This window comes from Saccopteryx bilineata, chromosome 12 (assembly GCF_036850765.1).
Source record: "Saccopteryx bilineata isolate mSacBil1 chromosome 12, mSacBil1_pri_phased_curated, whole genome shotgun sequence".
Classification (NCBI taxonomy): domain Eukaryota; kingdom Metazoa; phylum Chordata; class Mammalia; order Chiroptera; family Emballonuridae; genus Saccopteryx; species Saccopteryx bilineata.
In genome coordinates, this window is record NC_089501.1 from 49211830 (window position 1) to 49234016 (window position 22187).

The 22187-nt window shown below is 43.7% G+C and overlaps 1 protein-coding gene across 4 annotated transcripts in view; it reads left to right on the plus strand.

The window, feature by feature from the left end:
- Positions 1 to 7029: 7029 nt before the first annotated feature.
- ARID1B (AT-rich interaction domain 1B) overlaps positions 7030 to 22187 on the plus strand; it is a 429020-nt gene continuing 413862 nt past the window's right edge. Inside the window, exon 1 of one of the 4 annotated variants that reach the window (XM_066248340.1) lies at positions 7030 to 10818. In XM_066248340.1, coding sequence (XP_066104437.1) covers positions 9070 to 10818 — 1749 coding nt within the window. In that variant the 5' untranslated portion in view covers positions 7030 to 9069. The remainder of the gene's footprint in view (positions 10819 to 22187) is intronic. The other 3 variants (XM_066248338.1, XM_066248342.1, XM_066248339.1) reach the window with 3 other exon arrangements.

The following is a 22187-nucleotide window of genomic DNA, read 5'->3' on the forward strand; positions in this document are numbered from 1 at the left end:
ACAAATATGGAACTAGATATTGACCATCTCATTAGCCAAAAGCAGGCCCATAGTTTCCATTGAAATACTGGTCAGCTTGTTGATTTAAATTTACTTGTTTTTTATTTTAAATATTGTATTTGTTCCCATTTTGTTTTTTTACTTTAAAATAAGATATGTACAGTGTGCATAGGGATTTGTTCATAGTATTTTTATAGTCTGGTCCTCCAACAGTCTGAGGGACAGTGAACTGGCCCCCTGTGTAAAAAGTTTGGGGACCCCTGGCTTAGAACTATGTTACCATAATAGGTAGAGTTGACCTATTTTTTAAATTATTATTTTATTGATTGATTTTTAGGGAGAGACAAATGGGGAGAGAGAGAATCATCAATTTGTTTTCTGTATGTGCCCTGACCTGGGATCAAACCTGTATCCTTTGCATCTTGGGATGACATTCTAACCCACTGAGCTATCCGGCCAAGGCAGAACTGATCTTTTAAGAAAAATTTCCTATACCTTTGAAGCCAATAAAAAAAGAAATGTATAATCCTGTCTTTATTGTTTTAATTTATTTATTCATTTTCTAGAGAGAAGAAGGGAGGGAGAGAGAGAGACAGAGACAGACAGACAGAAACATCAATTTGTTTCTGTATGCGCCCTGACCAGGGATCAAACCCGCAGCCTCTGCATATAGGAACCTCTGCATATAGGAACCTCTGCATATAGGAACCTCTGCATATAGGGACGATGCTCCAACCAACAGAGCTATCTGGCCAGGGCTAAAAAATCCCTTCTTTATTTTAAATGAGGAGGCACATAAAGAGTTATTGTTGCTTATACCACATGAGTTCTCTTCATTGAAAGGAACGATTTGAAAATGCATGAAAATAATTTTATTTGCATTTTGATTGTGTTTAGCCACAAAGCTCTTTCGATGACATAAGTGCTGAAAGCCCGCTGTGTGGGTCCAGGATTGTCCCGACATTCTGGAGGAAAAAGAAAAATGGAAGAGGGGACAGGGTTTAGTCCTTAAGGCACTGATAATCCAGCTAGTGAGATGTAAGGTCCTCAATAAAATAAAAAAGTGGTATCAAACGCTTCCCTTGTGCCAGGCGCTGTGCTCAGAGTTTTGCGGGGATTGTTTCATTTTATCCTCAGAAGCCCAATGATGTAGGAAACAGACAGGAGGAAACGCAGGCTTGAGAGGCTCACGGAACTCTCCAAGAGTTGTTGCGAGAATTGTATGAGAAACCCTGATGCACTATAGCAGTTAGGTTTAGATTTTGTTTTGTACTAAAAAAAAGGGTAAAATATCCCCAAAGAAAACAAACCAAAAAAAAATTAGAAGAAAAAAAAGCAGTAGCTTAAAGAGAGGTTTATTTTTCTCTTGAATAGACCAAGTCCAGATAGTAGCCAAGCCAGCACCGCAGCTCCCCCTAAACACAGGACATAGCTACCCCCATGTAGCTGCATATATATATAATAGGTGGTCATGAGCCCATTAAAAATTAGGGCTTCTATTACTAAAGGTGAGAACAGATGTTGGGTTAGGCAACTTGTTTATCATATGTATGCAAAGTGCTGGGCAAGGGATAAACACAATAAATGTTAAATAATAATAGTTATAAAACTCAAGCAGCCTCCATGTGGCTTGGATTATTGATTAAATACAGCTACTGTACATGAGGGTTCTTTTTCCAGACTAGGTCCTATCCTCGCATAGGGAGCTGAGTGAGAAGGGAGGGCGTGCGAGGTGCCCCCAACGCTGGGAGCGGCGACTCCCAGAGCGCGCCCCTCCTTTACCTCCTGAAGACAAGCGAGGGAGGTGGTTTGCCCTAAGGTCTGCACCTGTGGGAATGTGGCTGAAAGCCAAGCTGTGATGCCAAACAAGGACATCGCCCAGGCCTGGCCGTTTCCCAGCCTGGCCTTCTGCTTTCTTCCCATGCAAACGATAGCTCTGTATTGTGGCAAACTGGGAAGGAGCGAGGCAGCTGCACTGCCTAATTTCAGGGGACGAGCAGACACACTACTAGACAGAGGCATCCTTCAGATCACTGGACAACAAGCATGACACCCCTGGCGTCATGCAAACAGGAGGCCCTGGGAAGGGGGCTAGTTGTTAAGTCCTGTGTTGGTTGTCTTGACTCATTGAGGGTTTATTTGTTTCAAAATTTTCCATGGATTATCTCAATCTTCCGAATTCCTAGGTAAGAGAGAGGCTCTCAAGCCACAAAATATGTGCAGTAGATGAATTTGAGTTGCCCTCAGTTTCTCAAAACAACTAAGCAAGCTAGCTGTCTTTAGGCCTAAGATTCTATTATGAGCAGGCGTGGCTTATCAGAGCAGTGGTGAGAGTGGGAGGAGCCAGAGAAACCTGTGTACGATTTGCACGGGGTGGACAGGGTGGTAGGCAGAAAAGCTGGAGTTTCCAGTTGCTTCATCCACTGGTTTGGGCCAGGAAAAGGTGAGAAGGAGAAGGAAGTGAGAGGTTAAGACCGTGACCCTTCCATGTCCGCATTCCCACGCCTAATCTATCACCAGGTCCTTCCCTGTTATCTCCTCGCAGTCTCTCCCAAGGAGGGCCGCTACCTGCATGCATGGTGCTTCGTGCAAATTAGAAAAGACACCCACCTCCCAGCAGACTCCGTCCCGTGCCAGGATTCAGCGAGTGGTCAGTGAGGGTCTTGCCCCCACTCGACTCCTTGGACAGGAGCCTTGAGTGTGGTGGACTCTGGTGTCAGTTCACCTATCTCTACCCCTGGGGTCCCTCCTGCCCACCTCCAGCGTCATCATCTCTCTGCTCTAACTTGAACTCTGCTCCTTCATGTCAGACAATGGGGAGAGCCGTTTTCAAATACTCTCAAATTTAGACTTTGGTGTGGTTGCCAAGTAAGGTTATATATACATTTAGTCCCACAGCTACAAAACAAGGACTAGATGAAAAGATGTTCACTGTATTATTTGTTTTTGAATTTGCAATCTATTAACAGACCACACAGCCTGTAGGGTACTATAAATTAATTAAAATAAATCTCAATTATTCTGTGAAAAGCACACTTGCATTGTACTGAGGCAGAATACATTATGTTTACAACATGTAAACATTGAAATAATTTCCATGACCCTCTTTTATTATTACTTAATATAATATACTGGGAGTCAATAAATGAAGGTGGCTAGGCCTCCTTGGCCCAAGGTCCTGAGACCTCATCTACATTCTAAACCCTGTCTGCTCTGGCCCTCCTCTCTTCCCAGCAGCCAACAGAGTTCTGTGATAACTCAGATCCAATCATGGCAGCCCCCTGCTTTCATGCTTGTCTTGGAATACAAGCCCCAATTTACTAGGGCCTGTGGGACCCAGCCCGGTGACTCCACCTCCACAGCCACTCCAGCAGCCTGCCCCACTCTGCTTCCCAGTCCCACGGGGCTCCTGCACTCTGCGATGCCCTCTCCCTTCTTCCTCGGTTGGTTTCTTCTCACTTTTCAGTCCAACCCACATTTCCTTGGGGAAGTCAGGCTTCTGTTTATTTCCCTCATAGAAGTCTGTATCTTTCCTTCAGAACCTGTTCTCTCTGTGCAATTATGTTTTACATTTATTAGTGTGATCATTGGATTAGTGTCTAGCAGGCACACTCAATGCAGTAAGTTAATTTTTATTTTTCACTGTAGCAGCCACAGAGCCTAGAATGGGCCAGAATGAATGGATGGGAAGGCCACCTTCCAAGCAGTTCCTTGTGGGTTATGCTTTGGGAGGAGAACTTTTACACACATGGGTTTTGAGAAAGCAGGTCACCAGCACCACAGAAAGAAGTGTGGCTTGAGAGGAGACATCTGAGGGTCAGAGATACAAGGTACAGTCCACCAACTTTAAATCCTATAGCAACATATCACAATATGGAAGTTTCCTTCATGTTAGAAAGAGAAAATTATGCTTAAAAACTTGAGCAGCACTTTGAGATATTCATCGAAAAGGAAATTCCTCAATGAAATGGTCGTTTTATCTAAGAAAAGTATGTGACTTAAGTCCTTTGACTCTTACCTGATCAGACAGCTGTCAATAATTTACCAGTAAAAGAAAAGTACCCATAGATTCTCTTACTGAATTGAGATAAAGCCGTTGAATATTAGCGGGGTGAAATAAAACCAATGAATGCAATTCAGTAATGCACAGGAGTTACTGTTGTTTTGAATTTATTGTGCTTGATATTTTAGAAGCTTATATATACTATGAAGCAATTAATCACACGCACGCGTGCGTGCACACACATGCACACTGTCCTCAGATAACTTGCTGAAAACCTTCCAAAAAATTGAGGTGACTAGACCTTCAAATGGCTTCCCTCTGTATTTGTTATATACGACCTCAAATAGGTTTACTTCCCAAATATTTATATTTTTAATTAAATTTTATTCATTTTGAGAGAGAGAGAGAGAAGGGGGGAGAAGCAGGAAGCATCAACTCTCATATGTGCTTTGACCGGGCAAGCCCAGGGTTTTGAACTGGCGACCTCAGCATTGCAGGTTGACACTTTATCCACTGTGCCACCACAGGTCAGGCCCAAATATCCATATTTTTGAGAAACTAGAGTAGTATTATCTGTAGAGGTGTCTTTTTCCAAGTAGCAGGTTATCAATGATAGAAACCATATATATGATTATAGGACATAACCACAGCAGAGTATTGAAATGCACTAATGAGTACTCCATAGTGATTCTGATGATGGCAAAATGAGTGATAGTATAGGAATAAAATGAGAGACGCATTGAACACATATTTGTCTAAACGTTAAAGAAAACTTCTAACTAGGCTATAATCAAAGTATCTATTATACATCCTTCAAAATGTAGACAGTCTAGTATAAGATTAAAAAGTACAAAGTTCTAAAATGTAGTAAGGTGTTTCTTCACTTATTTCATTGGTATTGGTATTGCTGTTCCTATGTCTTTGGGGAGAAGTTGTAGTAGTAGTCAGTGTTGAATATGACTTAAGTGTCTAAAAGTCTAGTTCCAACAGTGGTGAGTTCTCAGTGTCCTTTGAGCCATCCAAGGTTGAGGATTAGGGGTAGGTGCCTGCCAGTGACAGCCAACAAGTCACACAGGCAAAGATGTTGCGTGGGAAGGCTGAGCCTGCTTGTTCCCTGGTCAAGTCCTCCGTGACGTTTCAGGGCAGCCCAGACTGTTTTTCGGTAATTGTTTTTCTCCCCTATTGAGGACAGGGCCAAGGTAGCATTTACTTTTTACCCTCAGGGCATATCACAAAGTAAATTCTAGATAAAGTTGTTGAATGAATCGGTGTAGTTTGCCCTCCATCACGCTACAATTCCCACTACAATATTCTTCCTAAGTACAATAGTGCTATCAATCATCAGAGTCCCCAGTTTATTCAAACTATCTGCCTAGATTTTTAAACATCCTAAACTTACAGGCTACTGTTAACTTACAAAGTTGTTTTAAGTCAAATGGTATATCCCATACATTGCATTTACTCAGTTATTCACCGCTAACATCTAAATCGGAGAAGTGAAAAGGACAATTGTTGAGTGCTTTTTAAAATCCCTGACCAGGATCAGTAGGGAAATCCCATTAGCTCCATTCATCGCATTTCTCATAAATCTAAAAGGAAAGCAAGTATCCAAAGCCTTATTCTTTAATAGTTCTTATTTGTAAAACCTTGACAGGGCTCTATTCTAAATTGCTTCCAAATTATGTAAAGAATACTGAGAAATATGATGGGTAGTGAATCGTGATAGTTTGTTATTGAATAAATAACCAGAACAGTAAAAGGGGACTAATCTGAAAGCAAACAGTATGATGGGCTCTGATGAGGCAAAGAGAACAGAACTGAGGCATTCTTAAACCACCATCTGGCTCAATCCTCTGTAAGTGTGCAAGTCAGACAGTCCTTTATTCCATGCCCTAAGACTTATTCAAAAGCAGTTGTATTTGAATATTAATTTTTCATATTGTTAAAAGAAAAAAAGCCCTTTTGGTGGTCAAAAAGGAACGTTTAACAAAATAACTGGTAATCCTCCAGCTAAACACGAGGGGGTGGGGCAACCTGTGGGTGGGAGGTCCGTTGTAAGCTCAGTGTGGCTGTTGGCAGCTCTGGGCCTTCACCTCTGTGGCTTCTTTGTGGCCAGAGTAACTTATTAAAGTTGTCATCATGGTTTGAAATTTAGGCAAGAGGTGTAAAAATAAGGAATTCATTAGGAAAAACGAACGCGGTGATTTCCACTACCTTTTAATCCAAAAAGAAAATAATGTAGAACCGCCACATTGTGAAGGCCAGTGACAGTAAAGTTATAATCTGTCGTTCCAATTGTGCGCGTGTGAAGTGTGAACCCATTTCACCACGTTCTGACAGGCCTCTGACAACTGCCGTTCTGTTTATTAAGTCCTGGATTTTTAAAACGAAACTCTGAGAGGACTTAATTTTGTTTTTCAAGCCCTGTTTGGAAAGTGTAAGTTGAATGAATAGCTCCCTACTTGTCTTCAGCAACATGCCTTTAAAAAAGGTATTTTCACATTCTCTGTGGTTTAAAAGACAAAACCAAGTCCTGCTGGCTTTGTGTTTGCTTCTCTCACAGACTGCAGTGCCTTCTGTCTGCTTCAGGGTGTGGCATCTGCCACCCGGGAAGAGAAACTGGCATGTCGCCTTTTATAGCAGACTGATTCCATTGTGCTGGGGCCTCTATTTCATAGCCTCTAGGTTCCAGTCTTCTAGCCGGTGTCCTGAAGCAAATGGAATTAAAAGAGATTTTGACTTACTTACTCCCCCTCCTTTTTTTAGTTTCATGGTTTTTCTATGTGAAATAATATTTTAAAGAAATGGGCCAGAGCTGAACTTGGTGACTCATTTTCTCTTTTAGAATCAGTTGTAAAAGTAAGCCAGACACATGGCTACCCTTGTATGAACTGACTCTAATGTATTAATCGGTTTGAAAAAAATGTACTTTTATGATTGTATGCTTGTATTTAGTTTGCCTATAAATTTATGCCTAAAAACATAAATATGCAATTGATTTAAAAATATATGTACATACACACATACACAAAACAGACACATACTTATACTTGCATATGAAAAGACTTTAAAAAATTCAACTTATGTGATATAATGCATATAATTAGTATGCACTGTATCTGAATATTAAAAGGAGAAAATCCAGAAAAAAAGTATCAAAAAGGCACACTAACCAAGATGTAGTATCTCTTGGCAAAAACTGATGAATGACTTGGCATGAATTCACCTTACAATTCTGTTATTCTCTATTACACTCGATGATATAATGCTGTTTTCCAGTTGTTTGCACAGAACTGCAATGTGTTGTTCCTACACTTGACAATGACCCTTGGGTATGTACCTGATTCCCCTCCCCCAATCAGTCCTTCGTTTTTCCCATATATCCTATTTCATTTAGTCATGTACCATTAGCACATGGTCAAACAAACAAAAAAGCCACTGCGCTTGAAATAAACTAAAACAGTCATTATGAAAACCTGAAGAATAAAATCATTTTAGAAAACTACATTCTACCAAAATCATATATATTATTTCAGCTAGTGTGACCTCTTGAAAGCTTTGGTTTCAAATGCTTTCCATCCGTGAAAACTTGAGTTCACACTACTACGACTGAGCTTTGCTTAAGTTAAGAAGTCCTGCTATTGAAGATATTAAAGTTGTTACTTGGCAATAAGTTAACAATAAACACATTTAAAACATAGTAAAGTGGTAAAATACACAGTATTATTTAAAGAACAAAGTAGGAAACATGTCTACTCTAGGATTAAATATGACTTATATTATTATTGATCTTATTTTTATTAAATATAACGTTTTAGTTTTGTTTTAAATTACTTAGAAGTGAACTCATAGCAAGAGGGTTAATTGTGGGTATTAACCTTTGAAATACTGCAAAAGGTGTCATATAGATTTATGAAGATATGAGATAAACCTTAGCTGTCACTATTTTTGGCACCCATAGTTAAATTTCCATGTGCAAGATGTTTGGAACATACAACACCACTCTTTAAACTTGAGGGCTTTCCTTTTAGAGAGGACGGACAAGTGTATGTAAGAAAGACGCTCCTTTGGGAATACTTTAAGTTTTCACTAAACCTACATACAAAAAGTGCCGTAAAAACAGTTCTGTTAACATTATCTGTGGGGCTAGCGTAGTCAATAACAGGCATTCACTGAGTACATGCTGTGTACAGGGTCCACTGCTCCTCGACTGCGGCTAACCTTCACTTAAACTCTCCTAATTCTGCAGTTTGAAGGAGTTGTGAGAATTACGCTGATGGCCCGATATCAAGGCAGAGAGGCAACATTCTGAAAAATTACGTAACTCCTGGGAGAGGCAGCGATTTTGCCCAGATTGCCCAAATATTTTCTTTCTCCGTCGGCTCCTCATAACCTTTGAGGACAACAGACAACTTTGTTCCCCAGCCCTTCTCCTTCTTTTGTCTGCTCGTCAGACTCGTTTTCCACCTTTGTATCGTTCCTTTTAGATGAGAAAACAAACACGCGAACGCCCGGTTGGCAAGGAGACGGAGGCACGAGGGGAAAGTGCAGCCTGCAGCCGCCCCACGCCGCCGCGCTCGGGCTCCTGCCGGGCCGGCCCGAGTCCCCGGGGTTGCGCGGCTGCGCCCCGGCGGCAGGGCCGGGCGGGCGGCGGGCGCAGGGCCCGCAGGGCGGCGGCCCGCCGAGTCCAGTCCGCGTTTTGCGAGTGCACACGGGTAATCAGAGAGAAGTGGATAATAGTTGCTCGGGCTCGTTCAGCTCCCTCGCATGCCTTGCTGGGCCGAAAGGCTCAGCCGGCCGTGTGTTTACCCATATCCGGGTTAGAGAGGGAAAAAGTTTCCTTTAAACCTGAACTCAAAACTTTCACCGTGAAATCACACAGCGGGAACAGGCCCAGACCGTAAGGCGCGACTCCCGGTTCGGCTCCGGCGGGCCTGCGAAGGGGGAGGGGGCTCGCTCGATCCCCGTCGGGGCGTGTGGATGCGCACAGGAGGGGCCGCGGACTAAAAAGTGGGTTTTATTGTCTCCCCCCGCCCCCCGCCCGGCCTCGCCACGCCGCGGCGATCATGGCCGCGCGGGCAGCGGCGGCGGCGCGGGCGGGCAGCGGCGAGCGGCGGGCGCCCCCCGGGCCGCGGCCGGCGCCCGGGGCCCGGGACCCGGAGGTGGGGGCGCGCGGCGCGGCAGCGGCGGCACCGGGACCCATGCTGGGGGGCGGCGGCGGCGACGGCCTGAACAGTGTGCACCACCATCCCCTGCGCCCCCGTCACGAACTGAACATGGCCCATAGCGCGAGCGCGGCGGTCGCCGCCGCCAGCACCCACAGCGCCAAGAGCGGCGGATCCGAGGCGGCTCTCAAGGAGGGTGGAAGCGCCGCCGCGCCGTCCTCCTCCTCCTCCGTGGCGTCCTCCTCTTCCTCCTTGTCGGGCCCCGGCTCGGCCATGGAGACGGGGCTGCTCCCCAACCACAAACTGAAAACCGTTGGCGAAGCCCCCTCCGCGCCGCCCCACCAGCAGCTCCACCACCACCACCACCACCATGCCCACCACCACCACCACCATGCCCACCACCTCCACCACCACCACGCACTACAGCAGCAGCTAAACCAGTTCCAGCAGCAACAGCAGCAGCAGCAACAACAGCAGCAGCAGCAGCAGCAGCATCCCATTTCCAACAACAACAGCCTCGGCGGCGCGGGCGGCGGCGCGAGTCTGCCCGGTCCCGACATGGAGCAGCCGCAACATGGAGGCGCCAAGGACAGTGCCGCGGGCGGCCAGGCCGACCCCCCGGGCCAGCCTCTGCTGAGCAAGCCGGGCGACGAGGACGACACGCCGCCCAAGATGGGGGAGCCGGCGGGCGGCCGGTACGAGCACCCGGGCCTGGGCGCCCTGGGCGCGCAGCAGCCGCCGGTCGCCGTGCCCGGGGGCGGCGGCGGCCAGGCGGCCGTCTCGGAGTTTAATAATTACTATGGCAGCGCTGCCCCTGCTAGCGGCGGCCCCGGCGGCCGCGCTGGGCCTTGCTTTGATCAACATGGCGGACAACAAAGCCCCGGGATGGGGCTGATGCACTCCGCCGCCGCCGGAGCCCCCAGCAGCATGGACCCCCTGCAGAACTCCCACGAAGGGTACCCCAACAGCCAGTACAACCATTATCCGGGCTACAGCCGGCCCGGCGCGGGCGGCGGCGGCGGCGGAGGCGGAGGCGGTGGAGGAGGAGGAGGAGGAGGAGGAGGCAGCGGAGGAGGAGGAGGAGGAGGTGGAGGAGGAGGAGGAGCAGGAGCGGGAGCTGTGGCGGCGGCGGCCGCGGCGGCGGCAGCAGCAGCAGGAGGCGGCGGCGGCGGCGGCTATGGGGGCTCGTCCTCGGGGTACGGGGTGCTGAGCTCCCCTCGGCAGCAGGGCGGCGGCATGATGATGGGCCCCGGGGGCGGCGGGGCCGCGAGCCTCAGCAAGGCGGCCGCCGGCGCGGCGGCGGGGGGCTTCCAGCGCTTCGCCGGGCAGAACCAGCACCCGTCGGGGGCCACCCCGACCCTCAACCAGCTGCTCACCTCGCCCAGCCCCATGATGAGGAGCTACGGCGGCAGCTACCCCGACTACAGCAGCCCCAGCGCGCCGCCGCCGCCGCCGTCGCAGCCCCAGTCCCAGGCGGCGGCGGCGGCGGGGGCGGCGGCGGGCGGCCAGCAGGCGGCCGCGGGCATGGGCTTGGGCAAGGACATGGGCGCCCAGTACGCCGCTGCCAGCCCGGCCTGGGCGGCCGCGCAACAAAGGAGCCACCCGGCGATGAGCCCCGGCACCCCCGGCCCCACCATGGGCAGATCCCAGGTAACCCCCGCGCTAGCCGGGCCTGCTTCCGCCGCGGCGGCCTCGGCGCGCGCCGCGAGCCCTAGTTTCTTTCTTTCCGCGTACTTTTTCCGCGTCTGCTGCCGGGGGAGGCGGGGGCCGGGCGCCCAAAGCCATTTTCAGTCGCGGCCGCCTGGCTCGGAGGCAGGGGCGCGCACCGCGTCCGAGCGCGCGGCCCGGGGGCCTGGCGAGGGCTCTGGCCGAGGGCCGGGCCGGGCGCGGGCACTGCCGGCGGCCGAGCACCCCGCCCGGCCACCCCGCCCCAGGCCGGAGCTGCGCGCCGGAGCCGGGGACTGCGCCGCCTGGCAGCCGGGTGGGCGCCGGGAACGGCCGGCGGCTTTTGTAAGGAGATCGGCGCTCCGGCCGGCACGGTCTCGACGGGAAGATCGCCTCTGTCTTCTCGGTTAGCGCCAACAATAAGCTTTAACCCGAGAAAGAATGAGGAACTTTGTCCTACCTCCAGCCACACCACGTTCCCTCTTAGCTTCCAGGGTGAAGGAGGAAAAATATGTTAGCTTTGTGGTATCCGAGGGTGCTTTTCGTAGTTCTGCCCAGCCTTTCAGAGATATTCGGTGCGGGCTTTGAGGTTGAATGTTTGATAGCAAAAATAATACACAAGTGTACAACGATGAGGAGATAAAATGTTCTAAAACATATCGATTCATTCCTAAGAATCGCCAGAAAATCCATTATTTGGCTTACGGGCTGCTTGAAAGGAGTCACCTTCAAGAGATAGGTTGTTTTAAAGGAACACATTCCGGGTTAATTGAATTTATTTTGATCATGGATTAGGCATATATTTTATTAAGCAAGTACGGGAAAACAGCAGACCATTGGTAATTGATCTTTCTGGTCTGGGTTTATTTGGATTTTCTTTAATTTGCTGTCACCCCAGTCCTACAGCGTCATTAGGAAGTGTCCTGCAGTCTTGCTGTTTCTTGCTCGTAGGCTGAGCCTAAAGACTGACTTGATCTCCTTTGCAAGGTTTGGAATTTGAATTGTGGAGGTAAACTGGCTGTAATAGTCTCCAGACAGCTGCCTCTGAGTTGACATCTAATCTGCCATCTGATTGGCTCCCCTCTCACCATTGGGCATTTAGCACTGCTGATGTAAATAGAAGTGCTGAGCCGTACAGTCACAAAAATTCTTGCCACAAATAATAACTGAGTTCTATGACAAGCAGATGCAAGGCTGAATATTATTTAAAGCTTAAATTATTACGAATCATGTTATTAATAAGAGGATTAAATACATAAAAAACATTACACTGGTGTTCAGTGTTGGGCATTTATGAAACTCAGATCTTTGACAATCCTGACATGGACATTGCATGTATCACAGTCTTTAAATGTAGGGTGACGATATGGCAGTTGAAATATAATGAAACTTACCAATTTTTGGATTTCTTAAGCTTTTATAAAAGTACCCTTTACAGAATCAACTGGAAGAAACATTTCAATTAACTGTGTCATCACAGGTTAGCATAAAATTAAAAGTTACGCTATTAAAATTGTCAAGATTCCGATATACAACAATATTGTTTAGTGAAACTTAATTAGATTTATAACAAAATTAAAACTGTATTTCTAGTACTTTGTGTTTGTAATGATTCTGACCACTTTAAGTTGTTTGTAGATGAGGTGTTTTAGTTAGAATTATATTTGAAAAAACCATATAATTTTTGCAGACAATTGGTTAAAAGGGAACAATGGACATTGTTGTGAAATTTTATATTTGCTTCTGATTTGGAGAATGCAGAAATGCCCAAGAACCTTTTTTTCCCCTTGATTATTTTGTTAGATTGGTAATGTGAGTCTTATTTGAACTGCTTTTATAGTGAATTAGGGACTATATTACATTCAGATTATGTTGGTTGTGTTTCTTCCAAATGTCTTTTCTTTTGTAGACCTCTTAATGCTGTGGAAGTTTTTTAAAATTTAACCTGTTAGAAAGTAATAACAGTGGTTTTAATATATATTTCCCCTGAGCTCATTTGCTTAGGAAGGTGTATTTTAATAATAATCATAACTTAGAGGAGAGACTTGTCGGAGTGATTAAAAGATTGAATTTAACTGATAATCATCTGAATCTCAGGCTGAGGATGTTAATGTCCACTGCTTTCACATCTTTACTTAGTAGAGTTTTACTTTTAATGATAATATATTTTTCCATTCTTGATAGAAAACATACAGTTTCAATTATTTTTGATTCACACAGGTAAAAACATAGAGACACCTTGTGTAAATAAACCCCCATAATTATTTTTAAAAAGATTTGCTTTGTCAGCTTGCTTTTAAAGGGACAGTTTAAAATTCACGTCTTTGTAAACTAGAAATGAAAGGATGATACAGGCAGATGTAGGTTTGTGTTACTTTGGATTATTCTTTCTTAATGGTAACTATCATTTTAAGTATTTTGTTTTCTTGGAATGAGGTGAATCCATTATGTCTTCAGTGTGACCCTGAAAAATAGCTTTTTTATTTTTATTTTTTTGGGGGGAATGACAGGAATATGACCTAGATTCACAGATTTCTTTTAGGCACCTTACCATATAACCTATGGAATGTGTCTTTTTTTATATATATTCTTTTGGAATGCTAGTATTACTTAGTATTTGTTATGGTAAATGTAAGAAACAGCCATTTGTCCAAAATATTAAGTTATTGCATAACTATAGGTCATAAAATGCTATTAAATTATGTTGTTAAATTATAAAATTTACTTGTGGCTTTTAATACATTTAGTTTCATTTTTGATTTTAGGAAATTGTTTATATTGGGTGGCAAATGTTTTAGTAATTAGAAACAAAACCTGTGAATATATTGAAGGGAGAAGTCTCTTTAAAAAGTGAAATAAGCTATTTTATGATATAGTTTTGGGTTTTTGTGAGATAAAGTGTTCAGCTAGAGCAGTCTCAGAAGGAATATTGAGGTTTCCTCACATAACTAAGATTTTATAACGTCTACATTTGTACTGAATTCCATTAATGCTATTTTAATTTTAGTTCTATAGAATATAATACAATGTAATAAAAAGAGCCTTATTTACCATTAAAAGAAAAGTAATTAGCTGGCTCACAAAGCAGGAAGTTAAGGGCTGGTTCCTGATTACCTTAAAATTTATAAAAGATACATTATAGCTAGCATAATGTCACTCTCCAGTGCCCCTCCTCCCAGTGAAATCTTAACCTATCTGATACTTTAAATCTTGTAAAGACATTTTTGTGGCCTAAATTTATGTATCTGCCGAGGTATGGCTGGCCGGCTGCTTTATCATCAGAAGACGTGAAATTAGCAGCTGTGATTCCTAGACAAGGCCTGTCATTTAAAAAACAGAGAAAATATGATAAAAATGTCTACAGTTTTCTGTTTCTCTAGGTTATCTGTGATGAAATTATGCATGGCTTAATTTTTTTTTTTTTTTGGAGTTCCTGCTTTCTGTTAACTTAGTTTTGACTGTTTTTTTTTTTAAATATCAACTACTGTTTAAGACAGCTATCACTTAAATTTACATTTATATTAACACAAAATTGGTCAGTGTATTCCAGGAGGGAGCAACATAGTCTTACCTTGGGTCTACAATGAGGAACCTTAATTCCTCTTTCTCATTTGGTTTTATTTTTTTTATGTATGTTTAGGAATGAATTTTTGGCAAGGCTTTTTATACTTGTTCCATCTTCCCCAGTGTCATATAGTATCAGAAGTGTGTACTTACCCCTAAATGGCATGTCCTTTCTTTAGAATTGAGAATAACACCTTCACTGTTGTATAAAAATAGCATTAATTCTGGTTTGAAAACTGCTTTTAAAAATACAAGGCAATGTCGAGGAAGACTTAACATTAACTCACTTGGTAACTATTAGACACAGACACATTTTTAAAAAGGTAGGTGTAATAGAATGCAGTTGAGTTTCCAGTTCTATTTCTTACTAATGGACTTTATTACTTTTTAGATTGGGGCAGGGGGCATCTGAAAATAAAATCACTTCTATTGTAATAGGAACTTACTTATGAATACCAGTATGACGGGCCGGTGAACCGCAAAGATGATCATTTTATTTATTTAACCCTGTCCTCTCCTTGGAGGAGACTGTTTTGATTTCAGATTTGTTGGGGTCGATAACGTTTTGCTACTTATTTTGAAGACTGATTTGGAGATGTGAATTTTGGATGTATGTTAGTATAGGAAACTATTAGCTTTTTGCTCAGTGTCCTAAATACAGAGGCTTTTCTCTCTATACTAGGCTGCCTCTGCTTGGGTCCTGGATCTCTGTGCTTTGATCCATATTTGTGGAACAGGAACTAATATTTCCCTTGTGTCACTTTGATTTTGGACTGTTATGTAGACTGTAAAGGCTTATATTTATGTTTGAAAGAACTGTCGTGTGTTACTTAAAGCAGCAGATTTATGGAGGCTCAAAATGCATATTAATAAAACTCAATCCATTAACTTATTTTTTTTTTTTTGCAATATTTAAACTTTGAAAATGGATGTTACAAAATTTTTATGACATTTTACAATGCTGTTCACACTTCAGGGGCCACCTCCCCCATCTTAGGCCTTTTTGGAATTGGTTGGTGTTTGGTCACCTGTGTTTTCAGGGTGCCCTTTTGTGATCAGGAGGTTTGCGCAGACTCTGTGGACATGTAAAGTAGAGCCTCACACTTGCAGTGTGTGCAGGAGGGAGGCTGAGTAATCCCATGGCCTTCCCTGTGGTGTGGAGAAGTACCAGGCAAATCTGCTCATCCACCAAAGATACATACTTATGTGACATAACTGTAGATCTGTAACACACTGTTGCTTTTTCTAGGTTGGAGGCTATTTATACAAGACTAAGTGACCCTCTTTGGTTTAATTGGGTGATTGAATGAATTGATGTTGATCTACAAACTTGGTATAGTTTAGTGACTTTTTCTCTTATAAATTTGATGAAAAGACAATGCTATAGGTATCATTAAATATCCACTTATTTTGCCTTATGCTAACATCAGAATGAATGGAATTGATGATACGCATACATGTTAGGTAGCTTTAATTTAACAATTCACACTGAGTGACTGAGTGCATTTATTTGTCAAAGTAAAATGTGTGTTTTTACAATAAGTTTTCAGCAAACGTGCTTTCACAATCTAACTTGCAGGAATTCTAAGAAAACTGATTTACTTACTGGAATAGGATCAAACAAGCAGTCTTCAAACCCACTTCTGAGTGGATTCATGCCACGAATATTAGAAGGCTGCTTAGTTGGACAGAGGAACTAATCAGGACATTAATTTATGTTTCTTCAATGATATTTATTGCTCAGAAAGAGACCGTAACACCTTAAGATCTTAAGCATACCGGGTTTACCGGGGATAGTCCTAGGTAGATGGCAGCAGAATCTGGAAGTGGATCTGTCACAGCTGGGCTGTCCTTTCGACTTGAACTGGATGTGGCCTCTGCTCACCACCCTCCGGCACGGTGCGCTGCGCAGCCTCCTGGGGGCCTTGATGAAAGGTGAAACTTGAGAACCACACGGGAAGTCAGTCCTTATTAAGTGACTCTGGAAAGGAGGCCATAGTTGATGAAATCCAGAAAATCCTAGACAACATTAAAAAAAAAAGAATGGGATGCTAAGAAATTATATATGCATTTTTTATTGTGGTAAAATACATGCAATGTAAGATGGACATACAGTTCGGTGGCAGTAAGGATGTTTATACTGTTGAGCAGCTGCTCCACCCATCTCATCTGCCCAGACTAAAATAAAATGTATATTTTCTTCGTGTCAAAATTTAAAATAGTTATTAATGAGTATCGTAAGCAAAACAGTCTTATTTTTATAAACATTAAATCTTGCTACTGCATAGTTGATTAGTAAATTCTTTCTCAGATGTTCCATAGGAACCTTAATGGGGGTTTTTGTTTGTTTTTAGTCTGTTCCTCTTAATTCTGACATTGCCGTAATGGACCCAGGGTTTGTCCTTTCGGACATCAGTGTTGTGTAGGTTAGTTGTTTCATTGTCATTACTGTCATAGAAAGTTTAAAGGCGGCTTTTTGAAGCCTTTCTGCTTCAATAAAGGTTTGGGATACTTTGTTGAGAGAAAGCTGGGATTTCATTAAAGTGATAGGAGATGGAAATGAGTTCTCATGATCATTCCCCCTTCCCTTTACTTACTTCTCTCATCTTTTACATTTTAGCCTCTTCTTTAAATTATTGGTTTCATCTTTCTGCTGTTACTGAAAACCATTTACAATGATATTTTTTTTCTATTTGTGCTTTAAGTTCGTGGGCATCTGAACAGCCCCAACCCAGAGCAGACAACCAGTCAATGCGGTGCTGTGTCCATTTTCATAGTGTTCTGAGCCCGATTTGCGCCTCCCTTATGTTTTCAGTTGCAGACTTCTGCAGAATGGCAGAAATTCTTGGTATGTGGGAAAAAAATCTTAAATGAAGATGATTGGCCTTTTAATTCTATTTTAGAGGCAGCTGTGAAGGTATACTTCTTAGATTCTGAGTAGTTTTATGAACATGCAATTTTTTTGTTTGTGTGAAATACTGGAATTGTATTTCAGTTGCTATTGGTGCTGACATGTAGTCACATCTTTATATGATCAGTTATGTACTTTAACTAAAGCTGGATTCCATAGAGAGCACCGGGAGAATGAACTGTGGTTTGAGAACTTGTGCTAGGCAGCAACAATTATTTTTTAAGGTGTAAACATTTAGCATTTGTGTATGCTATGAGGTGTATGTTAGCTAAATATCCACTCCAGATAATCAATTGGCAAATATTTATTGAGCACCCATTTTCTTTCCTTTTTTTTTTTTGTATTTTTCTGAAGCTGGAAACAGGGAGAGACAGTCAGACAGACACCGCATGCGCCCCACCGGGATCCACCCGGCACGCCCACCAGGGGGCGACGCTCTGCTCACCAGGGGGCGATGCTCTGCCCCTCCGGGGCATCGCTCTGCCGCAACCAGAGCCACTCTAGCGCCTGGGGCAGAGGCCAAGGAGCCATCCCCAGCGCCCGGGCCATCTTTGCTCCAATGGAGCCTTGGCTGCGGGAGGGGAAGAGAGAGACAGAGAGGAAGGAGAGGGGGAGGGGTGGAGAAGCAGATGGGTGCTTCTCCTGTGTGCCCTGGCCGGGAATCGAACCCGGGACTTCTGCACACCAGGCCGACGCTCTACCACTGAGCCAACTGGCCAGGGCCGAGCACCCATTTTCTTAATCAATCTTGGGCCAGACATAGCCAGTAGCTAGGACCTAGGATTGCTGCTGCTCTGGTGTGGAGTTAGGCAGAGAGATGCTGCCAACGCTCACTCCCACTGCCCCTGGGCATGGGATTGTGGCATCATTGACTTAGTACTTGCTCCTTTAAACAAAGAGCAAATAGCAACCATGTGGGTCAGTAGTCTGTTGGCCTGTTTTCTTTTTTTTTTGGGGGGGTGGAGGAAGTGGATTTTGGCAAAACAATAATTGTAGATTGTGGCGATATAGCTGATTTGAGCTAGTGACTCTTCTTCCACTTCAACCAATCTATTACTGGCTTTGTGCCAGGCAAAATGTAGATCCTCAGAGAATAATAACTGAAAGAGGGAAAATATAATCACTTCGAAATTTATATAGAATGGTCCTTTTCTTCATCTCAATTTTGTACATTACGTGGGCTCTTGGAAAAAAGTTAAAACAGCCTGCTCAGAATTAGGAAGATACTTAGATTGCTGGAGTATTTTTGGTAACTGTTTAGATAATGTATGCTGGCTGAGGAGTAAATTCAGCTACTGCTTCTGGGTCCTGAAATAAACCTTTCAGAAAGCGAGGCATTGATGATTAGTGGAGGCTGTTCTAGAATTCTTAGTATCTCCTGTTTCTTTTTCAGATGAGCATCTTGGGAGTTAAAGCGCTCACCAAACTTCATAGCCTTATTTTGAAATGATTGTGAATTATAAAATGTCTAGCACTTGGCATCTCATTTCTGAAATTTTAAGAAGCAAATTTTAAATGTTCAGTGATCATCTGTTTATATAGGGTTAGATAAAAGGTTTACAGTTGTGAATTGCAAAAGTTGATTATTATATTATTTATTAATTATTGTATGGCTTTCCATATGAACTGTAAACCTATTTTTGTCGCACCTGTATTTATCAAGCTATAAAAAACCCTTTTTAATAACCTTTAAGTTTTCTGCTTCCAGTTTGTATTTTTTTTATAATAAATTCACTTTACTAGATGAATTATAGATGACCTTGGAAATAGAAATGTAAAACATTGCTCCTGTACTGCTGAGCAAGTATCTTTCTGAAGAAGCAGACATATTTCCAAGGGAACTGGTATGTTTGTTGCATATTAGTTTACTCTGTGATTATGAGGAGTTATGAGAGCTCACTAATATATTGCAAGGCATGTGAAGTAATGGAAAGACCATGGCCTTGATGTTGGTCAGAACTTTGTTCATTGGTAGGCTTCAGTGCCTATTTTCCTTGAGATGGGGCCGGGGTTCAGTTTCCTCATCTGGAATGCTGCCTGCTGGCGAGGTCACCGCTGTGACTCCCAGGGCACCTGCCTCCCCTTCCCTCTGGTGTAGTGGGGAGAGGGGGACCTAGGTTCTGTCCTCTGCTTGGCCCTGCCCCACCTCACAGTGTGGTTGAGGACAAGTTTCTGCCTCTATCAATCAGGTGACCCTAGTCCCTCCCAGCTGCAAAACTGTGTTGCTTTGAATTTTAAAAAACAGTGTCTCATCGGCTCTGCACCACTGAACAGCTTATTAAAGACACCAGCTCCCAGACACTTCAGGACATGTGAACTGAGTCCAGTGCAAATACTTAGACTTTGTGAACTCCACAGTAATTTCCCTCAAAAAATGTAGTTTTGTACTGATTGGGACTCTTGTAAGCAGTTACGTAAATTGGTTTTGGTTTACCGATGGAGCCTGTGGTCCGCTGATGTCACTGGAACCAGCTGCCGCTGCCCCATTACTATCCCATCCCTAATATTCATCAGTAAATTAGATTCTTTACCAAGAATCATTCCTTTCTTACACTTCTCAGACCTCCCCATTTTCATGATCTGCAAAAATGACTGGCTTTTTAAGGGAAGTACTTTTTGCAAGGGAACCAAGGTTCAGAAATTTCAAGCTAGGGTTTTGTGAGATCCTGGGTGGTGGACTTGTGTTCTCATTGGCTGCTTCTCTATGTACTTCACTTCCCTGAATATGTCATTCAGATCTGATCCTAAGCAAGATTGTAATTGACTAGGCTGCTTTCAAATAGTTAAACAGGGAATGTCAAATCTGTGAATGCCAGGGGCCTGCCTCATATATGTAGAGAACAGTTGTTTATAAACATTTTTATGCTGAGCTTTATAAAAGTATCAGGGACAGAATTCAGTTCTATTCTGAACAAATACTTACTGAGCACCACTTGGTACTTAGGATACAAAGAGTAAATATAACAAATGGTCAGTAATTTTCCCTGGTGAATTATCATAGACTCTCCGTGTTTTAACTAGAGATGAAAATGAATGGCTACATGATTGTCCTGCAGCTTTATGCAGAGACTCTCTTCCTCAAAGTGCATCATCTGAGAACTCTTTGAGGAGGAGTTAATAATGTATCCAAGTTGAAAATTTCCTGACCAGTACACATTTCTAATGTAAGTTTCAAGGAAATCTGTTCTGTCATGTTTCACTGTTTTATTTGGAAGGCCAGTGTACTGGGAGACTGTTTTTAGGTGTTACCACATTTAGGAGAAAGCGATTAGTTTGGGTTTTGTTTTGGGTAGTGACTTTTTTTCTGCTTAAAAAAACGACTTTATGGTATTATCAGCCTGAAGGAATTCAAAGTCAGTTCACTTACTTTACTGTCTAGACTAGTCTTCTCTCTGTCAGGGCTTTGGGGCCCCAGGTTTGTGCCATCGTAGGCAGAGCTGGGGCATCAGACAGATGTGGAGAGCTTTCTGTGTGCTTGGCACTGGCTTGGATGATGGATCCCTCCGTGACTAGGGTCTGGACCTTGATGAATTGATACACAGTGACTAAGGACAAGAGACCATGCTACGCAATACAGTGGAAACAGTTTGGGTGGGAGCTTTGGTTTTAGAGGGACACCTCCCAGAGACTAGATTGGGCAGGGTAGGAGTAGGAAGGCTGGGTGCAGATCGGCTCTAATCAGCTAAGACCTGGTTGACGAGCAGTTCAGCAGAGAAACGGGGTGGGGACTGAAGCTGGGGGAAGAGAATCACCAAAGGCGTGCAGGTTAGAGAGCCGGGAAAATGGGCCATTTACCAGCTGAATGACCTAGGGCAAGTTACTTCACCTCTCTAGGTGAAGTCTCTAATTTCTAAAGAGGCAGGAAGGAATGCTTGACTTCCTACGCAAGTAGGAAGTAGACTTTACAAAGCACGGTTAGACTCCCTGTCAAGGAAAGGGACGTTTCATACGGCAACAAAGGACTAGATTCTCGTGGCTCAGGAGTTAAAATGAGTTAGAGGTGATTCTGTATTAATTAACTTAACAGTCTTTCTTCTCAGAACAAAAGGGTTAGTACTTGAAGCTCATTTCTAATCAAGATGTTTCAGGTTTTTCTTTTTATTGCCTGATAGGTCTTTACCTTGCTGAGTATTTAGGAAAAGTTAGTTATGGAGCAACTGATCACATGTCTAAAATGTCTCCTGTAATTGTCCAATTTTTTTTAGTCTTATTTTTTTAACTGATAAGGAAAAATTCAGAAGAGCAGTAATTGGAACACCGAATTTCACCACCATCAACAAACATTTAGTGGCCCTTGGTGTAGGGACACAGTACCTGATAAGATACCCGGAGTCTATTCCTAAACTGTTAAACTTTGTCTGGGTCATTGTTTCTCATAGAGGAACGTCCACAGATTACTAAGTGCATATTGGTGATTAAAATAGGTAAGGCAGTTTGTGGGATATTTTTGTTTTACGTACGAGTCCGTTTCATTGGACATATGAATTGAGTAACTCTGACCTCATCAGCAATCTAACTTTTGAGCTGAAGGAAATTGGTGGTTGGCAGACAGCTTTCCAATTTTGAAGTGGGTCTTTTGCTTCTCATTTTTTCATAAATTAAACAAGTAGTTTATTATTGTTAACTGTTGAAAGTTACAAGTGTTAAAAGTTGTAATCACACTTGTTATGATTTTGCTGGGTTTAACCCCCCCTCCCCCATTCCAGCCAAGTTCCTGTCATTTCATTGGCCAAGCAGCGGGCAGGTGCTACGCTAACAGCAGGCGGGGCTGTGCCCTGCCCGGCTGGGTTCTCACCTGTACCCAGGTGTGTGGCAAGACTTGCGCTTTCTTTCTCCGCTGAGCCGTTTGTCAGACGCGTGAGTGCTTTAAAGCAGCTTT